This window comes from Rhipicephalus microplus, unplaced genomic scaffold (genome assembly GCF_043290135.1).
Source record: "Rhipicephalus microplus isolate Deutch F79 unplaced genomic scaffold, USDA_Rmic scaffold_107, whole genome shotgun sequence".
Taxonomy (NCBI): Eukaryota; Metazoa; Arthropoda; class Arachnida; order Ixodida; family Ixodidae; genus Rhipicephalus; species Rhipicephalus microplus.
Window position 1 is genome coordinate 576,377 of NW_027464679.1, and position 18,209 is coordinate 594,585.

Sequence of the window (18,209 nt, forward strand, 5' to 3'; positions counted from 1 at the left end):
GGTTCCAATGGCGGGCAGTCAAAGGAAAAATAACAGAAAGCACGGGCGGCGTGACGGGACCGCACGTGCCGTAAGCATGCCAGCGCCGATTGGCTGTCGCACGGCGACCAATGAGGCCTGCGATGGGGTGCCGTCCCACCCGCCTCCTCCTCTACGGCGTGCCGGCGGCGATTTGACGCGTGCCGATCGCGATCGGCGGCAGTTGCGCGCGTGGTGTGAACCTGCGTGCGCGCGGCGATGTCTTTTCGAGCGGCGTGCTTCAATTTTGCGACGACGAAAGCAAACGCTGTCGCTGTTTTTTGAGTGCGCGTGATTGTGTCGCTCTGTCATCGTTGATCAGCGAGTTATCATCTTAAGCTTGCGACATTCAACGCGTCCGCAAACGACGAGCCCGATCATCTGCCGAAGAGCAACGAGCGCTTGGTTTCGTTTTCGGAAGCGCGCGCTCTTTTTCGACACGACCCACTTCATCTGGTGTACTCGCTGTGCTCGAGCGGCCGTTGGAAACAGTGGGCGCAGCATTAGCGAATGTGGTTGTGGGTGTTGCCTCTGGAGAAGCCTTCCTGCTGGGGTGTGTTGCTGTGAGTGCCATCGGGAAGCGCCAGAGTGGAAGCGGCGTTGCGATCTCCGCTTTCGCCTGGCATCTTTGAGGCAGTGCTGGACGAGCCAGGAGTCGCAATGCCTGTCGCCTCAGGCGCATCGCCTCCGTCGCCAATGGCAAGTGGTGCGGAATCCAAGACTGGTGGACGGAGGGTGAGTTGCGTGGCGTTTACTTCTGCAAGCCCCGAACAAAGTTTAATTGATAGGTGAACTAAGGTCGCAGCACTCGAGAAAAAGAAATCGAAGATACAAGTCTGTCGCCTGGACAATTCGTCTTCTTTCGTGCACTGGTAGGAATAGCACTACGAAAAAAAAAAATAACAATAAAGCACGCATATCTCGGACACTCCGTGCGAGACGTCATATGTTTTTCGTATAAACCCGGAAGCGACAGACACTGACCTTTGCCACGACGCACAAAACAATTAATTGTATGGTGGGTTGAAGCAAAACTAAGTTCGTCGTCTCTGCATCTCTTCCAGTGCAGAGATGCAGAGAAGATGTGACAAGTCATATATTCCCTCGGAATCAACCTACTTGCTTCTCCTTTGTCGTCTGCTGTCATTTCAATAAATATGTAGCTCTACAGGTTCATGATGACCCCCATCTCCTCTAAGTATGAAGCCCTAATCATCTACCGGCAATCACCTATCTACCGGTGAAAGATCCCACCTCGGTCGTTGAGACTGATTAACTTGGCAAGGAAGTATACCTTTTCCCGGCATTCACTCTACCGAACTGAAACACACTGAATAAAATTAATCAGGCAGAAGGTTATCATTTTCATAGACGTTCACCATATTTTGGTATACTATGTGCTTTTTCTTAGTTCAAAAATTTCCAAGTGGAAACAGCGAGGTTACTTTACCAAGTTTCTAAACCTATGCGAAATCCCTTTAAGTGAAAAATTAAAGGGATTTCACATATTGTGTAACTTGCTCCGAAATCTCATGCAGACGAAATTGATGTGACGCGCATTTCTCTAGAGCAAACGAGGGATTCATGACTATAGGTATTTTCGGAACACTCGTGAAGGATCTTTGAGAATGCCGCTGAAACTTTACTCTCGCATATTAAAGTATTCGGTATACAGCTGCTCCAACTGTGAAAAGTACTCCGCACAGAAATTCAGTTTCTTTTTTTTTTTTTTATAGATGCCGAGTTATGTGTTAAATTTCGTCCCTTGTTTTTATGAGACCTATACCGATATCAGACAGTTTCCATAACAAATACAACAAGCACTCCAATCCAAGATTCTGCTTTAAAAAGTGCACATTTCCACGCACGCTTATTTTCTTAGTCTTGGTGTCATCTGATTTCAACCGCAAAAACAGCTCTCAAAGCTAAGCGCCGACCATGCCGCCACATTTCAGAAACTTCTCCATTGTTTTACACTATTTTTAGACTATGCTGATAAGAGTGCACGTGCGAGCCGAGTTTATTCTGTTGATTGATTGATAGATATGTGGGGTTTAACGTCCCAAAATCACTTCATGATTACGAGAGACGCCGTAGTGGAGGGCTCCGGAAATTTCGACCACCTGGGGTTCTTTAACGTGCACCCAAATCTGAGCACACGGGCCTGAGTTTATTCTGTAGCTAACGCGGGTTCCAGGCGATAAAGCTGGAATTTTCCATCATTCATGCTTAACGGAATACGCGATCCACCGGCGATCAGATACCGAGGCATCCTATGAACTCGTTGCTTTCGCTGGACTTTCGGTGTAATACTTCTTTTGCTTGGCAAATATGGTTGGTCAATCCATCTTTGCTAGCTTGGTTTTGCTTTCTTAACCGTAACAACGACGTGACATCTGCCTATAACTTCGCTTTCTATGTGAAAATGCGACACTTTCTTTCAAATGGGCCTCGTTTAAAATTTCTGATCGCCTCGTGAGGCAGTTTCTGCGTTTCGTACACACGGGTTTTCAGTCGACTCATACAAGATCGGGCCCTGAATGCACGTGCCCTCCCGTAAAATGCCCTTCATTGTTGTTCTCTGAGTTAAAATCAGGCGTGTATGAATATCTGTAAGATAATCTCTCGTATACGGCCCCGCAGGTGTCCAAGCCGCTGATGGAGAAACGACGTCGGGCGCGCATCAACCGCTGCCTGAACCAGCTCAAGGCATTTCTCGTGGACCCGTCGAAACCAGAGGTACGTATTTACTTGATAGCGGGGCCTTACATCGCAATAGATGCGGACGCAGACTACATGTTTTCGAGGTGTTTTCACTGTCGAGAGGGTTCCTGGATTGTCGACGGAGTTACTGGACATGCTATACATAAGTACACAGTAACTCTATATATAGACAGGTAAATACACGAACATTGACTCGCTCACTGGATTTCGTGCCGACCGGTTGTGCCCCCGCGATCTCCAACGACAGCGCAGCTCTGGCCGACTGGGCTCGCCCTACGCCATCTCCTGACGCCGACAAGAGCTCTCGCCGAGTGGTGCCCCATGCATGCTCGGACTCCTGCGACCGTGTCCATCTTTCCTATCTTCTCCTTACTTCCGTCGTTCGCTGTCGCTGCACCTCGCTCTCTCTTTCCGCTCTCTCTATCTCTTTACCTTTTAATCCTATCCTTTTTATCCCTTCTCTACCCCCCCCCCCCCCCCCATCGTGAGCTACTGTTGAGGTGTCCTCCCGCTGAGAGACAGTTTCATTTAAAATCACTCACATAGGCGAACATTTCCACATTGGGAAGTTTGACTCTGCATTGTGCCAGTTAACCTTCGGTCCTCATGTCAGTGAACCTTCAAAACCTGTTTTAACCACACCTGGTTAAAACAGAAAACAAGAAACAAGGGGCCGGATGGAAAATTGGGGGGGGGGGGGGGGGGGTACAGTTTGTATGTTTACACGTTTATTGCTGCTGACTCGTCGCGCATGCGTGACTGTGATCTAAAGAGTATCCTTTTTTTTTTCATTATTGAATTTCACTTGTACGTCTTGTCTTTGCTTTACGCGTTGCTGCTTAACGTCGTGCTCTCGCACTTTGTCAATAGCCCACGTATACCTGCCGCGGTGGTCTATATAACGTGGTCTATACGGTGGTTACCGTGATTGACTGCTGAACCGGAGGTCGCAGAATCAAATCCCGGTAGCGGCGGCCTCATTTCGATATAGAGAAGCCGGTGTACTTGGATTTATGTGCACGTGCATTAAGGAACAGGTGGTCGAAATTTCCGGAGCCCTCCACTCGTAATCACATGGATTGGAATGAAACAACTTCATTTGAGTCCTATAAAGGACGCGCTTAGCGCGTAGCGGGCGTCTCCCACTATAGGCTCGAAATCACACCGTCTCCCGTAATCGTGTCGTTGTTACGCCACGACGTTGAACCCGAACAATTATTATACCGTAAACGCAGGTGGTGGAAATTAGACACGACACCACGGACCTTGATTTCATACCTCGTTCGCCGTTTTACGACTTCCCACGAATCAGTCAGTAAATTATACTCAACTATTTAGGGTGCTATGTTGGAAGCGCTGACATTCTCACGCTTCTATCTGGTGGATTTTAGGTGTGCCATAGCTTGTTCATGAACATTCTTGCAGAGCATTGCAAACTACGTGACATTGAAGTATGCTTGGCACAGCACTGTTGCTGTGTGTTTAACTGTACCGCATTTCGTGCTGTTCTGCATTAATGTTATACTAAGGGCTCGCATGGAATAAAGCAGTTGAGGTTAGGAAAATATATAGGGCTTGTTCTCCACATTGGTCAGCAATAGGTTCCTGTCGCAAGACGCAAGTATATGTTTAAATAAGTAGCGGGCCAGTGAAGGGATATTGTCCTATAGTTTTAGCGATACGCATTTCTGTATAAACTCTCGCAAAATACGATCATCCCAATAATAATAATAATAATAATAATAATGAAGGAGAAGAAGAATTTTCCCGTCAGTATACAAAATATAACGATGGAGGAGGTGAAAAAAAAGCGATATAGTGTTGCGAAGACTGGACCGATCCCGCCGAAGCCACCACTGTTGCGAACGACGGACGCCAACACGGCCTCGAAGGCGCCACTGCTTCCAACTTCGCCGGGAAGGTCACCAGCCGTTTGGTAGCGTATGTTTATCAGCTCGCGACTGCTTCTGCGCAGAGCTGATAAGACGAGCGGACGAGACGACGGTGAGTTAAACAAGGTTTATGTACAGCATATATACAGAGGCGTTACAATTTCGGCACTGGGGCCGACAGAGACTCGAAGAGCCGAGCTCTTCTCTCTAACACATAGATCAGCCTTTCGCCTAAGATCGCTGACTCACACACATGTCGGCTCTCCGACATGGGGACTCCTCTCTCGTAGGACCTCCGATCGCGACGCGCCGCAGGGCTTCTTTTATTTACACCGGGTCCAACCAAAATGTCCAATCAGAAGCGCCGCTGGTCGTCAGGGCAGATTCCGCCAATGGGGGTCGCCGCGCCATGCGTCAGACCACCCGACACGCGGACGCCGGCTCGCTGTCACGCGCGCAGCTGACTCAACGCACGTGGGCCAGGGAGGCGCCGCGCGTGTTCACTCCGTCGAGTTGATCGCGCCAGGCGACTGCGGGCTGGCCTCGACCCAGATTGCCTTTTTCAGAGGCACGGTCGTTTGACGAGGACTCGCTGGCATAACAGCACCCCCGCCGCCAGACAATGCACCGGAAAGACGAGCTGCTTCCACGGGGCTCGGATGTCAGGTGCGCTCGTTCGCCAGGTCCCTCCAGGTTCGCCTCCAGGGCCATGGGGAGAATACAGCTCCAGACTGTTCCGGGAACACATCCCATTTTTGACGACGGATCCCAGCTCCACTGGCTTGTCGCCACAACTTGTCGACCAGCTTCACTCGTCTCTTCTGACCATCTTCGGTTTCAGCACTTGTCGATGGTTCTGCAACTTGCTAAGAACGGTTCGACAACAGACAACACACGACACAAGCAAGTGCCCTCGGTCACCCGACAGAACACCAGACAAAGTATAGTACAACATATACCTATCTACGTGTTTATCGGAATTTTGTTCCCTCTACATCAAGAGGCACATGTGGGACACAAGACTCTTAAAATGACAACTCAATTTTGTTTTCCCACGTACAACAACGTAACGAATTAGAATACCACAAAGTTGGCCCCTTGAGATCACTCTGAACGAGAGCGCTCAGCCCAGGTCGTGATGAGGTCAAAATTTTGCCCCGAATCACCAACGAGAAACCGAAAGGTTGAGGAGTTACTAGCTGGAACGCACTGCTCAATGCACCTGCATTAGCGTTTACCTTTCCTTTACTTTTTTTTATTTTTTTTTGATAGCGAACGTCAAAGTTGCGCTGTGGAGCAACATGCTCCACTTCAGTAACCGGCCACTTTTAGGCGACGATACCTATGCGGCACCAAGAGCGGCTCACACTTTCGACGTTGCACAGGGGAACAACGACACGGCTTGCTACGGATTGACTCCTCACCGCTGAGCTCGATATCGTGTTCGATCACCCTCGTGTTTCCGGGGCGGTCCGAAAACACGTCTTCAAACTCGGAACCAATCTTTCTCAGGTCCGCCTTCTCAGGTCCTCCGTCACTTAAGCTAGGCTCTAGGTTCAGCTGTTCCCAGATTACTTTCGATCTCCTTTCGATTACCTCACTAGAACTAAAAATTTCTGCTTCCTCTGAAGCACTCAACAACAGATTTACGACCGCTTGATGTTGAACGTATGGTTTCATCAAGTTGTAAATTTTGTCCGGCCGCCTTCCTAATTTCACTTCATAATTTGTATCGCAAGGCTTCGATAATACTTTGGCGGGCCCTTCCCAATCAACCTCAAGCTTGTTCCTTTTGGACGGCTGCAGCAGCATTACCTGATTATCAACTTCAAAAACACGCTTCTTCACCGATTCCTCGTAGTGCTCCTTCGACAGCACTTTTGCCGCGTTTTCCTGGCTTTCCACTAGCGCTTCAATTTGGCTTTCCACTAGCGCTTCCATCGAGAGATCCTTACGCTGCTCTCGAATGAGCGTCTCTCGGTCAACTCTCGGCAGCTCGCTCCAACTTTCCGCTACAGGCGAGAGCGTTGCAGCCCTCTCGCTCTGATTCAATGGCGCCATGTCGTCTCCCCCAACGCATACCGCGCCGGCCGCTTCCGCGACGGGCCGCTCGCGTGACTGCTCACATGACTCACGCGGAAAATTTCCTCTCTGAGGTTCCGTCGACCCGCCGACAAGGTCACTTGAGCGTTCACCGCATTGAACCAGATCAAGCTCCTGCGAAAGCTTTCGCGCTTGCGATCGCGTGAGGGCCATGCACGCTAAGTTGGGGAAGAACGATTTGCCCTGCTCTTTGAGAAGCTGCTCCGAGTTGTTGGAGAAAAGATAAGGAAAACGATCATTTAGCGCGGCAGACACAGCTGCTTCGGTGCGAAGCTTACCGAACGGGCCTTCAATGACAACCGTGGCGATTGGTAAGCGAACACTCTGCACCTCGGCGACTTGCCTGATCCACGCGCATTCTCCTGTGAAGTCATCCGGAGACACCAATGAAGGATGGACAACGTCCATGGTTGCCGCTGAGTCTCTAAGTGCTCGGCACGTTTTCTCATTGACCCTAATTTCTTGGAGATACGGCTCCAACAACCGAATGTTTTTTTCTGATTCTCGGATCGTTGCGAAGGCAAACTTTTCCTGACAGTTTCTCGCGATGTGCCCTTCCTTTTTACAGTTGTAGCAGATTAGCGGCTTCCGTTTGTTGTCCGATTCAGATGCCTGTGTGGTAGAAACCTCACTCGATTTCTCCGCTTCTGTTTGCCCTTCCCCTACACTGTCCTTCGTAAGAGACGGGTCCTTTTTGAAATTACGGTGCGGAACGGGTTTCCGTTGATCAGGTTTCCTTGAAAAGCCCTCTTTCCTTTCATCCTTTTCAACGCGCGCTGCCCTGCTATGCAACTTTCGGCGAGTATAATACTCCTCAGCTAACTCAGCTGCCTTGTTTAACTGTACGTCCCCAAGTCTGTCCTGCAGCCAAAGTTTGACATCCTCCTCGATGCAGCGGTAGAATTGCTCCAATGCAACGCATTCCACCACTTTATCGCGGTCGTCATAAACACCTTCGCCCTTGAGCCATTCAATCAAATCGGCTTTAAGACGAAACGCGAAGTCAACGTGTGACTCATTCCCCTTTTCAGCATACCGGAACCTTTGCCTGAAAGCCTCGGGTGACAACTTATAACGTCTCAAGAGCACTTCCTTAACCTCGTCATAGCTCTCAAACGCTTCCCTCGACAAGCAAGTTATCGCGTCGGACACTTCGCCGGGAAGAAGAGCTAGTAGGTTCCGCGCCCAAAGAGACCGCTCCAAAGCGTTTCGCTCACAGACGTGTTCAAACTTGACGAGATACTTCGCCATGTCCTCGCCTACTACGAACGGTGGCAGTTGGTCCCGAATTCTAAAACCGCTGACCTGAATCGTCGGAGAAGCTACGCTAGGCGCCTGCGAACACTGTAGGATTGCCAATTCTAGTCGTTTCAACTCTAGGCGCTCTTGTCTCTCGGCCTCCTCGCGCTCGCTACGTTCTACTTCTCGCCTTTCAGCCTCCTCACGGCGTGCTTTAATATCCACCCAGGCCTCATCGACTTCCTCAGCCGACACTCCCTCATCCTTCATGATCTCAAGGATCGCTTGCTTTCGTTTCGCGCGGCCCAAAGTAATGCCGAGTTCCTCACAAATTTCGATGAGTTCCTTCACTTTAAGGTTCTCCATCGTTCACACTAGCCTCTTGCTGTTTGCCCCTGTTAACAATTTACTTGCCGTACCCACTATAAGTCAACTAGCAAGACGCGCAAGCAATTTTTCACTCTCCCGTGTTTACCCCCTCCGCATTAACTTTGGTTTCAAAGCACTTCGACTTTGCTTGAAACGATCAAAGCTCACTCTAATGCTTCACACAGCCCTTCTCTAAACTACTACAACCTGAGCTAGAGTAGTCTGGTGAACTGAGGGGAAAACATCAGGCACTCACCGCATCGATGTCGCTGACGCCGGCCGATCCCGCAGCTGCCAACCACTGTTGCGAACGACTGGACCGATCCCGCCGAAGCCACCACTGTTGCGAACGACGGACGCCAACACGGCCTCGAAGGCGCCACTGCTTCCAACTTCGCCGGGAAGGTCACCAGCCGTTTGGTAGCGTATGTTTATCAGCTCGCGACTGCTTCTGCGCAGAGCTGATAAGACGAGCGGACGAGACGACGGTGAGTTAAACAAGGTTTATGTACAGCATATATACAGAGGCGTTACAATTTCGGCACTGGGGCCGACAGAGACTCGAAGAGCCGAGCTCTTCTCTCTAACACATAGATCAGCCTTTCGCCTAAGATCGCTGACTCACACACATGTCGGCTCTCCGACATGGGGACTCCTCTCTCGTAGGACCTCCGATCGCGACGCGCCGCAGGGCTTCTTTTATTTACACCGGGTCCAACCAAAATGTCCAATCAGAAGCGCCGCTGGTCGTCAGGGCAGATTCCGCCAATGGGGGTCGCCGCGCCATGCGTCAGACCACCCGACACGCGGACGCCGGCTCGCTGTCACGCGCGCAGCTGACTCAACGCACGTGGGCCAGGGAGGCGCCGCGCGTGTTCACTCCGTCGAGTTGATCGCGCCAGGCGACTGCGGGCTGGCCTTGACCCAGATTGCCTTTTTCAGAGGCACGGTCGTTTGACGAGGACTCGCTGGCATAACAATAGTCCACTTGACGAAGTTCCCACTCCCGTGAAGGTATATGCACAGCAGCAATGGGGCATGCACATATACATGCGCGAACAAAAATACAGTTTTATACATGTATACAATTGCAGCGATGTGTATTTCGGCTAACGAGAGAAACGCGAAAGGAAAGGAGAAACGAAGGAAAAAAAACACACACACACGCAGAGCATGTCCATGGTCCTCGCTCTTAAAAAAAGGAAAAAATAACAAGAACGTACATATGCGTAAACAACCCTATATATTGAAACACATACACGCGAGCATATATTTACGCAGAAAAATATCCATACATTTGTTTAAAACTAGAATTTCCGGAGCGCGGTTTTGTGCATGTATGTCTTTTCGAAATCTCTGAATAAAACCTATCCAAAAATTTTGAACAGTTTCTCGGGACATGTATAAGGTCTAGTCGCTTATACATTTTATTATATATGCATATGTTAAACACAGAAGACGGGTGGTGGCTATTCAGTATGGTAAACGTTCGAAGTGCAGATAGATTTGGAGCAATTGTATCGTAGGAATTCTATTGACATCTGTGAAAATAAGTTCTTCTGACCGTAGGATATTCTCCGCCCATGGTCGGTTCGCCGCACAACGCACGTATCACGTCGTTTTGGCGCGAACACGTGATTAGTTGCGTGGCGATGCGTGACTTTGGTCACGTGACTATAGGATTACTTCATTTTAGCCACTTGGCTAGCTGTTACCCGTCTTTTTGACAAGCATATACCACGTACGTGTTTAGCCGTTATACATGGTTTAGTCTGGAACGTGCGCCACGTGACTATAGCTGTTATGATGTGATTCTAGTCACGCACATAAAGCCACGTCATTCTTAGTCCCGTGATCGGTTCTTACGAGATGTTAACCTACACGCCCATAATACTTATTGTGTTCTGCGCCGGACAAAATGGCGCATGTGTTGCGGGAGTGACACGTAAGTTGAAGAGGACGAATCGAGTGCGTATAGCGGTTCGTGATCTTGATAATTCCTGAAGGCGAAGCTTTAGGATCCCCTAATTTTCTAAACACGTGTAAATTAAATGCGATGCAATTGTTATGCCGAGTGAAGGAGAATACAGTCCTTCCGGCTGTCACCACGAAAATTGCGCTTTTGCAATGCCTCCGAACATTGCAAGCTGTCTGCACCTATCCTTGGTTTGCCTTGCCTCCGCAATGGGCTCATGTTTAACCAAGCGTGGCGTCACTATGACGTCACAAAATTTGGTTTCTGTGATGTGATCATGCATGGCATTATATGTTGGCGTCATCGCGTGTGATGTCTTTTATTTATTTTTTATTCGCTCGTGTTGGCGCCGTCTATGTGGAACGCCGACGGTCAATTTGGGTGGTTGGTGAGACACCGAAGACTATCGCCTCAAAGAATGACGCCATTTGTACTCTGGGCATAAGGCTGAAACCGACTGCGGAGCTGGGCCCAGGGGACTCTTTTGCATCTCTTTATTTTTCTTTTTTTTTCTTTCTCGATATTTATCCTCCTCTGTTTTGTCCCCTTTCCTTTCTTTGTCTCTCTGTCTATTCATTTCTGTCCGTATAGGCGCACTTCAGTCTTTTTTCTTATATCTTAATTACCTTTCTCTCTTTCTCTTCCAATTTCTATATCTTTGTTTCTCCCACTTTCTGTCTGTATTTTTCTCAGTTCTTTTTTTTTTCATTTTCCCCATCCCTACACTTTTTTTCTCTCTGCACCCCTTGTACCGCCCATCCGAATTGATGCATCCTACTCTGGACGAACCGGCGCAGCGGGAGAGCAGGCGCCGGACTGACATGTCAGGCTAACGCTGCAGAAGATAAAGGACAGGGAGAAAATAGCGCACACCGACATTATGATGATCGTTACTTGCGTAAATCACAAGTCGCACAAAAGGTGGGCACAACAGATTCGCTGAATATCTTTCCAGCTGAACCGGGCTTCGTATACCGAGGTACAGAAACCAGGTGAGGCGCTGAAAGTCTGCAGTGCCTCCGATCACGGAGTCAGGGCAGAACCTCGTTGGGCGCACAAGGATTTTGGTTTGGAGGGGGTGGGCTTTAGGGAGGGGAAGCGGCAGATCAATACATCGACTGAGAATGAAAATAAGGTTGCTTTCACCTTAGAGTCGTCTTAGGCTAATGCATAAGGGGTACTGGCATAGCCAGGAGATGCAACACCGAGCCGAGCGCGTGTTCCCTTCCTCGCCCCCCCCCCCCCCCCTAGAAAGTTTTTTTTTTTTGCCATGGCTTACAGAGCGAAAAATTACCATTCCAAGGGTGTGTCCCCTTTCCAAAATCAAAAATGGGCCCCTCCCCCCCCCCCCCCCCAAAAAAAAAATATATGCCTACGCCCCTGATAAGGGACTCGTGAGTTTCATTATATGTAATTCGCAAGCGTGTGTACCTTCCAAGCAAACGTCTTTACTTTCAGCCCTTCAGTTTAAGTATGCTGAGTGTATAGTCTGACCTAAATACTTTTCCGTCCATCTTTTCTTTGGTGCACAGCAGAGCCCGCGTCAGTCGAAGCTGGAGAAAGCCGACATCCTCGAGATGACCGTGTGCCACTTGCAAGCCCTGCACCGGCAGCGAAGAACAGGTTGGTGTACGCTCTGTTGTTTCTCCCACTCATGTATGTCACCATCTGCTGTATGCCCCGGTGTAACGGCAGCATACCGGGCTTTTCCACCTGGTTAACCTCACGGGATTTCATCTATCTATCTATCTATCTATCTATCTATCTATCTATCTATCTATCTATCTATCTATCTATCTATCTATCTATCTATCTATCTATCTATCTATCTATCTATCTATCTATCTATCTATCTATCTATCTATCTATCTATCTATCTATCTATCTATCTATCTATTCGCAATATTCATGACCTCATCTAGTTCTTTCTTTCTCATCTACCGCTCTCCTATCTGTAGTCATCGCCATCATCAGTTGTATTAATCACAACAATACCTGACTATTATATTGGCTAATACACCTGTGTAACACTGTAGTGCATTTTTCGCAACTTGTTTGGTTTGCTCGTATCTGCTGCGTCAAGCCAGTTAAATGGTACCACTGCCATAGAGTTTCTCAAATTTAACTAGAGGGCACTCTGGCGCTGCGATCGTTCAGCGACCATAGGAATGATGGGTAGTACACACATTTACCTAGTCTTCGTACTTGCGGGTGGCGAATCATACTTGTGGCCTCATTTACTGATGTGTTTCGATTTTGTTTTGAAAGAAAGATTCAACTCTTTTGAACTTCGTGACTCAATTTGAAAAGGTATTTCGAAAAAAAATAAGGTGGTGAAGCGCAATCGCTGAACATTTGCCGATTTTTGTTTCGTGAGAAAACAGCTTCAAGCCACACGAACACACACGGGGCCAAGAGCAGGCCAGAAGTACGAAGTTTAGACAAATGTGTGTACTAACCATCATTCCCATGCTCGCTGAAGCGCTGTGCATTGCAGCTCCCATAGACACTAGCGCCAGAGTTCCCTCTAGTGTGTATTGGTAAACTCTATGACCACTGCCTCTTTGAAAAGTATTGGGCCTTCTGTGCAGCCCGCCTCCTGGACGACCCCGAGGTTCGCCACAAGTTCCGTGCGGGCTTCGAGGAGTGCATCCTCGAGATCCGCCGCTTCCTGTGCTCGCTGGCCGAGCAGCAGCACCAGACGACCCCGTGCTTCGACCCCGTGGCATCTCGCGAACGCATCTTGGGACATCTGCAACGACGGGCCAGGGAAATCCAGGACCCCGATGGGGCCCTTGCGCAGTGCACTTCAGCGCCGGCAGGTCCCGACGCCTCCAGCGATCCGCCTGTTCGGACTTCGCGGCGACTCATTCCCAACGAAGCCTCCACTCCAGGTAACACGTCACAGTATACCTTCCATATGTCACTGCGTACATCTTTGGCACAGCGACCGCTGTGGAAGCTCAGAGGCTTATGGGGATGTTTACGATATTCAACAAGAGGCCAAGGGCACGATTCCTGGCCACGATGGCCGTATTTTGATGGAAACAAAATGTAAAATGAAAACTAATATTTAGTTCGCTCGTTGTCAGTGTCATTGGTGCCTTGTTAAAACCACACTATACCTAACCTGCATAACTGAAAGTAGAATTTACAAGTTTAAAATCGCCCACTCTCTCACGTGTCATTAAATCATCTACCCGGATATCTCGAGGTATTGACTCTCTTGAAATACACGCACAATAGTACTATCCATGCAGCGTTAGTGAGGATTAACGGTATGCGTACAGAAGTGCTAACACTACGGTTCTCGGAACACTCGCACCCGCAGAGTCCAACCACAGCTCCCTGGACGCGACGGCCTCGAGCGATGAGCTGGCCTCGGAGACGTCGTCCTCGAGGTCTCCCTCGCCGTCCGACGTCGTCGTGTCCCACGCTGACGTGCGGTTGCGGCCCAAGAGGCTTCGCAACGGGGACCTGGTGCTCGTGCTACCGAGAGACCTGGTCGCCAACGCCAGGATCGTCGCCGCGGCGGCCCCGACCGCAGAACCCGACGTCAAGCAGCCCACTTCGCAGTCGCAGGCCTCGACGTCGTCCGTGTTGGACGCTCGGGAAGTTCCCGCGGCGTCGACGTCGCCCGAGGTCTCGTCGTCCACGTCGTCCGCGTCTGTGGTGGCCGAGGAAGTGATCTCGCCTCCAGTAGCTTTACCATCTGTGTCCTCCTCACCCACTTCTTCCACGTCATCCTGTTCCCTCCCTTCGTCGTTGCCAGTTGCACCTGCGGTCGAAGGAATTTCACATGATGACGTCTGGAGGCCTTGGTGACGAAAGTCGCGTCGCCGGTTTTCCATAGAACGCCGTGCATCATGCTTAAAAGGCTGTAAAAAACTGTAACGTGCACCCTCTCGTGGCAGGGGCGTGAACTAGCGTAAGGTGTTCGTCCGCCGCGTAAACATCGACGCAGAGTCATACTCGTGAGTCTCGTTGATTTGTGACGTCATCTATGCAGAAGTCGCAAATTATGCTGCCGTCTCCGAATCCATTGGTATAAAGTTGGTTCGTGCTGTGGAAAGTGTGTTATCGCGATATGCGTTTGCAGCCCCAATCGCCCGCCGCCGTTTGCCGTAATTTGAACAAGGCAATTCAACTTGTGCTGGTTTCCAAGCCACAGGCGAGTACGTTTGATTCAATGAAATGCTTTTATTAAGTTTCATTGATTTATTATTAGAACAGTACTTTTACCTTTACGCATGATTGAAGAAGGAGTGGAATTGCCTGAAGTTGCTTTGTTGGGAGCAAATTATTACTGTAGTCCTGTGGAAACGACCACGTTGCCCTTGTCTCTTCAGCCAGTCACTGTGCAATGAAACTTGCTTTATCATTTTGTCAATGCGATACCTTTGGTACTTATCTGTGCAGACTGTCTGTGCATGCGCAAGCTGGTGAACAAAACAATACATATATAGTTTACAAGTCTTAGCTGAATTGTGCCTGCTGCTTTGTTGGCGTGTACAATCGAACTCCTGTATATTCGAAAAAGCGTACATTGTGTTAGAATAGAGTGTCTCATAAACATATGGTGGTTTTGGGACGTTAAACCCCACATATAATCATTGTGTTAATATAGGCATGACACTGCAAGACGTCGTCTTCCAATCATTTTCGTTTCGGATATCCAAATCTATGCTTCCAAGCAAGGGTGTTCGACGAACACACTGATAAATGTTCGTCTTCTGGCCTTGTGTTCTGTCAACTACGATTCGGGGCTGCTAGGCCACGGTATCTATAAGAAGACTTTATTTGACACATGATTGTGCTGCTGTTTCTGTGTTTCGTGTCACTGCTGTCTCCCCACAAGTGACGCAGGTATGTCGGACAAGCTTTCAGGAAGGAAAAGGGGGAATAATTTTGACACCATCAAACAAATCAACTGAACCCTGGTGCAACTCGTTTAGCTCTCAGGGCATGCTGAAGACGCATAAGAAAATTAAACGCAGATCGTATGCAGAGTATAGAACAAGCTGGTAATAAGCTAAGTACAGTTTTCGCAAACTGAAATAGTTATCTGGAAGCTCATGGCGATCTTTATACAACAAGCCGATGGGTTCACGGCGCGTGTCAAGTAATAAACATATAAAAGTACACTCTAAAAAAGACTGAGAGTATAGCTGTTACTCTTTCTGGGGAGTGCAGAATGGCCTCTGCACTCTGTTGCTCTATTTGGGAGTGTCCATTCTTCGAAAGAAGTGTAGTGGTCTCCATCCAGATTAAAGGCAACGGGTATACCTGCCAAGATTCACATGTGTGGTAAGGCATGAACCACCAAAAGGTTACAGGACCATCATCATGGTCTTTCTCATCATGGTGTAATTTGAAGGCGGTCAAAACTTTATATTAAAATTGTTACAAGTTAGTGACATGATTGTCTACTTAATGCCTAATTTAATGTCTACTTAATGTCATGAATGCCTAATTTATTTGTCTGCAAAATCATAAGTTTTCTGTTCAGTCATGCGCATTAACATCCAGCAGGGCTTCAGAACATTAAAGAAAAAAAAACATTTTAATACTACCGTTTCTTTCGGTACACGTGCGAGACGTCTTACTTAGTAAATGGCAGATGAGGTTGGCATTAGACTGAATATTTCATCTTGCTGCTATTGTTAAGATAAGAGTGTTACGATATAATAATTGACGGGGTTTAAGTCCCAAAAACAATGATACGATTAGGAGGCACCGTAGTGGAGCGCTCCGGAAATTTTGACCACCTCGCTATATAGGGTTCTTTAACGTGCACCTATAGATAAGTGTATGATATTCTGGTGACCTTGAAGATCGCAGAAGGATCCGTCATGGTGATCTAGTGGTGTGGTGCTCGAATGCTTATCCGAAGGTGGCGGGATGGAATTCCGGCCATGACGGCCGCATTTCCCGTGGAGAGAGAGATTTTAAACACCCGTGTACTTAGATTCACGTGCACGTCAAGGCACTCCAGGTATGGGCGAAATTTTCGGAGCCCTGCACAATACGGCGTCCCTCAAAATTATAACATTGCTTCGGGACGTTGAAACCCAATCGTTATATTCAGTTTTCGCGTAACCCCAATGGGAAGAAAGCAAGCGAAACCATTTACAACAAAGGTCACAACCAAGAAGAGAAAAAATAAGATCGCCTCTTATGCATTGCTGCATGCATCATTCGTGTTGAACGTCATTCATGTGCGAGTGCCTTTCACATGACTTATAGTTATAATGTACACTGATAAGTGATAAGCAGAAAAAATGTTTCAGTGTCGTCGCAAAACATGTCTGCGCTCATGAATGTGTGAGTGTGCTGATAAAGGATGAAATGACGTTTTCGGGCATTTGGTTGCCCTGGGTTGTGCGTGATTACCAGAAAAATTTCCAGCTATATATATACAATTTGTAAAAAAAAAGGAACCTTCCTACTGCTGCAGGACTGGCGTTTTAGTTTTCGTTCGCATGTTCAAAAATAGATCGCCGGAAGAAGTGTGTGCGTGACAGTCCATTTTATCAGTGCCACTATTGTTGCATAAGTTATACGTATACAACTTCCCATGGAAAGTCTCGCAGCTAATGTTTTCCCGATGCTTGCGTGCCACGGTGTTGCACTTTTTGAATGTATGCAAGCGTATTGTGTAATAAAGAACGTTCCTTGTGATACATGCCTGCCTGGAATTGTGCCGAATTCGTTATCTTCACGTCTTCGTCCGCACAGAGCCGTGCCTAAATTTGACGTAAGCATTTCAACAGGTGGCAAACGGTGCATTCCTTCTTTGATCCACGAAAAAGCTGAATAAATTGATTGATTTGTGGGGTTTAACGTCCCAAAACCACCATATGATTATGAGAGACGCCGTAGTGGAGGACTCCGGAAATTTTGACCACCAGGGGTTCTTCAACGTGCACCCAAATCTGAGCACACGGGCCTACGACATTTCCGTCTCCATCGGAAATGCAGCCGCCGCAGCCGGGATTCAAACCCGCGACCTGCGGGTCAGCAGCCGAGTACCTTAGCCACTAGACCACCGCGGCGGGGCAAAAAAAAAGCTGAATAAAAGAATGCACAGTACAAAAAAGATGCTTGAATTAGCTTTAGCTATCTGAAAAAAATTAAATGTTGTGGCTTTCGTCACCACCCGGAACTACTGCGCTGAATTTCCATGCTTAATTTTGTGCAACATGCCTACCAACTGCAGAGAAGACAGAGATAGAAATTAACGTTTATTCTAGAAACAGGGTTCAGAGTGATGCCATGATTCCCAGTATCATCGTTGGGCTAGTGCAGAGCTGAATGAACATGTTGGCTGGTCATTGAACCTGTCGCAAAAAAAGGTAAAACTTGGCAACTTGTCAAAAAGAAAAAGTAATCCACTCGCCAACCTAAGTTGAATGGAAATCAGGCCTGCGTTGTTATAAAGAAGAAAAGGAAACAGGTTGCCGTGCACTATAAAGTGAATTGAAAGTGTTAAACCACTCATTCTCACCACTGTAGGTTTATAGTGCAGTACACAATGGTGCAAGTTTATTATTTATGGACACATTGAGGTCACAATCCTGGTCTATAGCCTATTCGCTATGTTACGATAAATATAAAAAAAATGTGGGAGCGAGCACGAGAAGTGGTTCCGGAACAATTTAGCGTGTCTTGTACCTCGATCCTCTACAACGTAGACTGGTTATCTGAAACTCAGACTGGTTATAATTAAATCTCGAATTACGCTAACCGATCCAATATCAGCGGCTGTTCAAGGTGTTCGTGAAGGCCGACTGTTTCGAAGCGCTGCGCAGCTGGGCACCATGTGTGGTGCATTAGAGAAAACAAAGAAAGAAAAAAAGAAAGAAGGAAGCAAGGAAAGAAAGAAGGAA

General features: G+C 48.1%; 1 protein-coding gene across 1 annotated transcript; it reads left to right on the forward strand.

Moving 5' to 3' along the window:
* Positions 1-228: 228 nt before the first annotated feature.
* LOC142790449 (uncharacterized) lies at positions 229-17,003 on the forward strand. The gene is made up of 5 exons (XM_075885274.1): positions 229-753; positions 2,662-2,757; positions 11,856-11,943; positions 12,912-13,214; positions 13,652-17,003. Exons 1-5 carry the CDS (start codon positions 679-681, stop codon positions 14,143-14,145), a joined length of 1,056 nt encoding a protein of 351 aa, XP_075741389.1. The 5' UTR covers positions 229-678; the 3' UTR covers positions 14,146-17,003.
* The last annotated feature ends 1,206 nt before the right edge of the window (positions 17,004-18,209 follow it).

Coding starts and splice junctions, on each gene's coding strand:
- LOC142790449 (XM_075885274.1), top strand. CDS start 679: ATGCCTGTCGCCTCAGGCGCATCGCCTCCGTCGCCAATGGCAAGTGGT. Junction 754..2,661: donor CCAAGACTGGTGGACGGAGG/GTGAGTTGCGTG, acceptor ACGGCCCCGCAG/GTGTCCAAGCCGCTGATGGA. Junction 2,758..11,855: donor TGGACCCGTCGAAACCAGAG/GTACGTATTTAC, acceptor GGTGCACAGCAG/AGCCCGCGTCAGTCGAAGCT.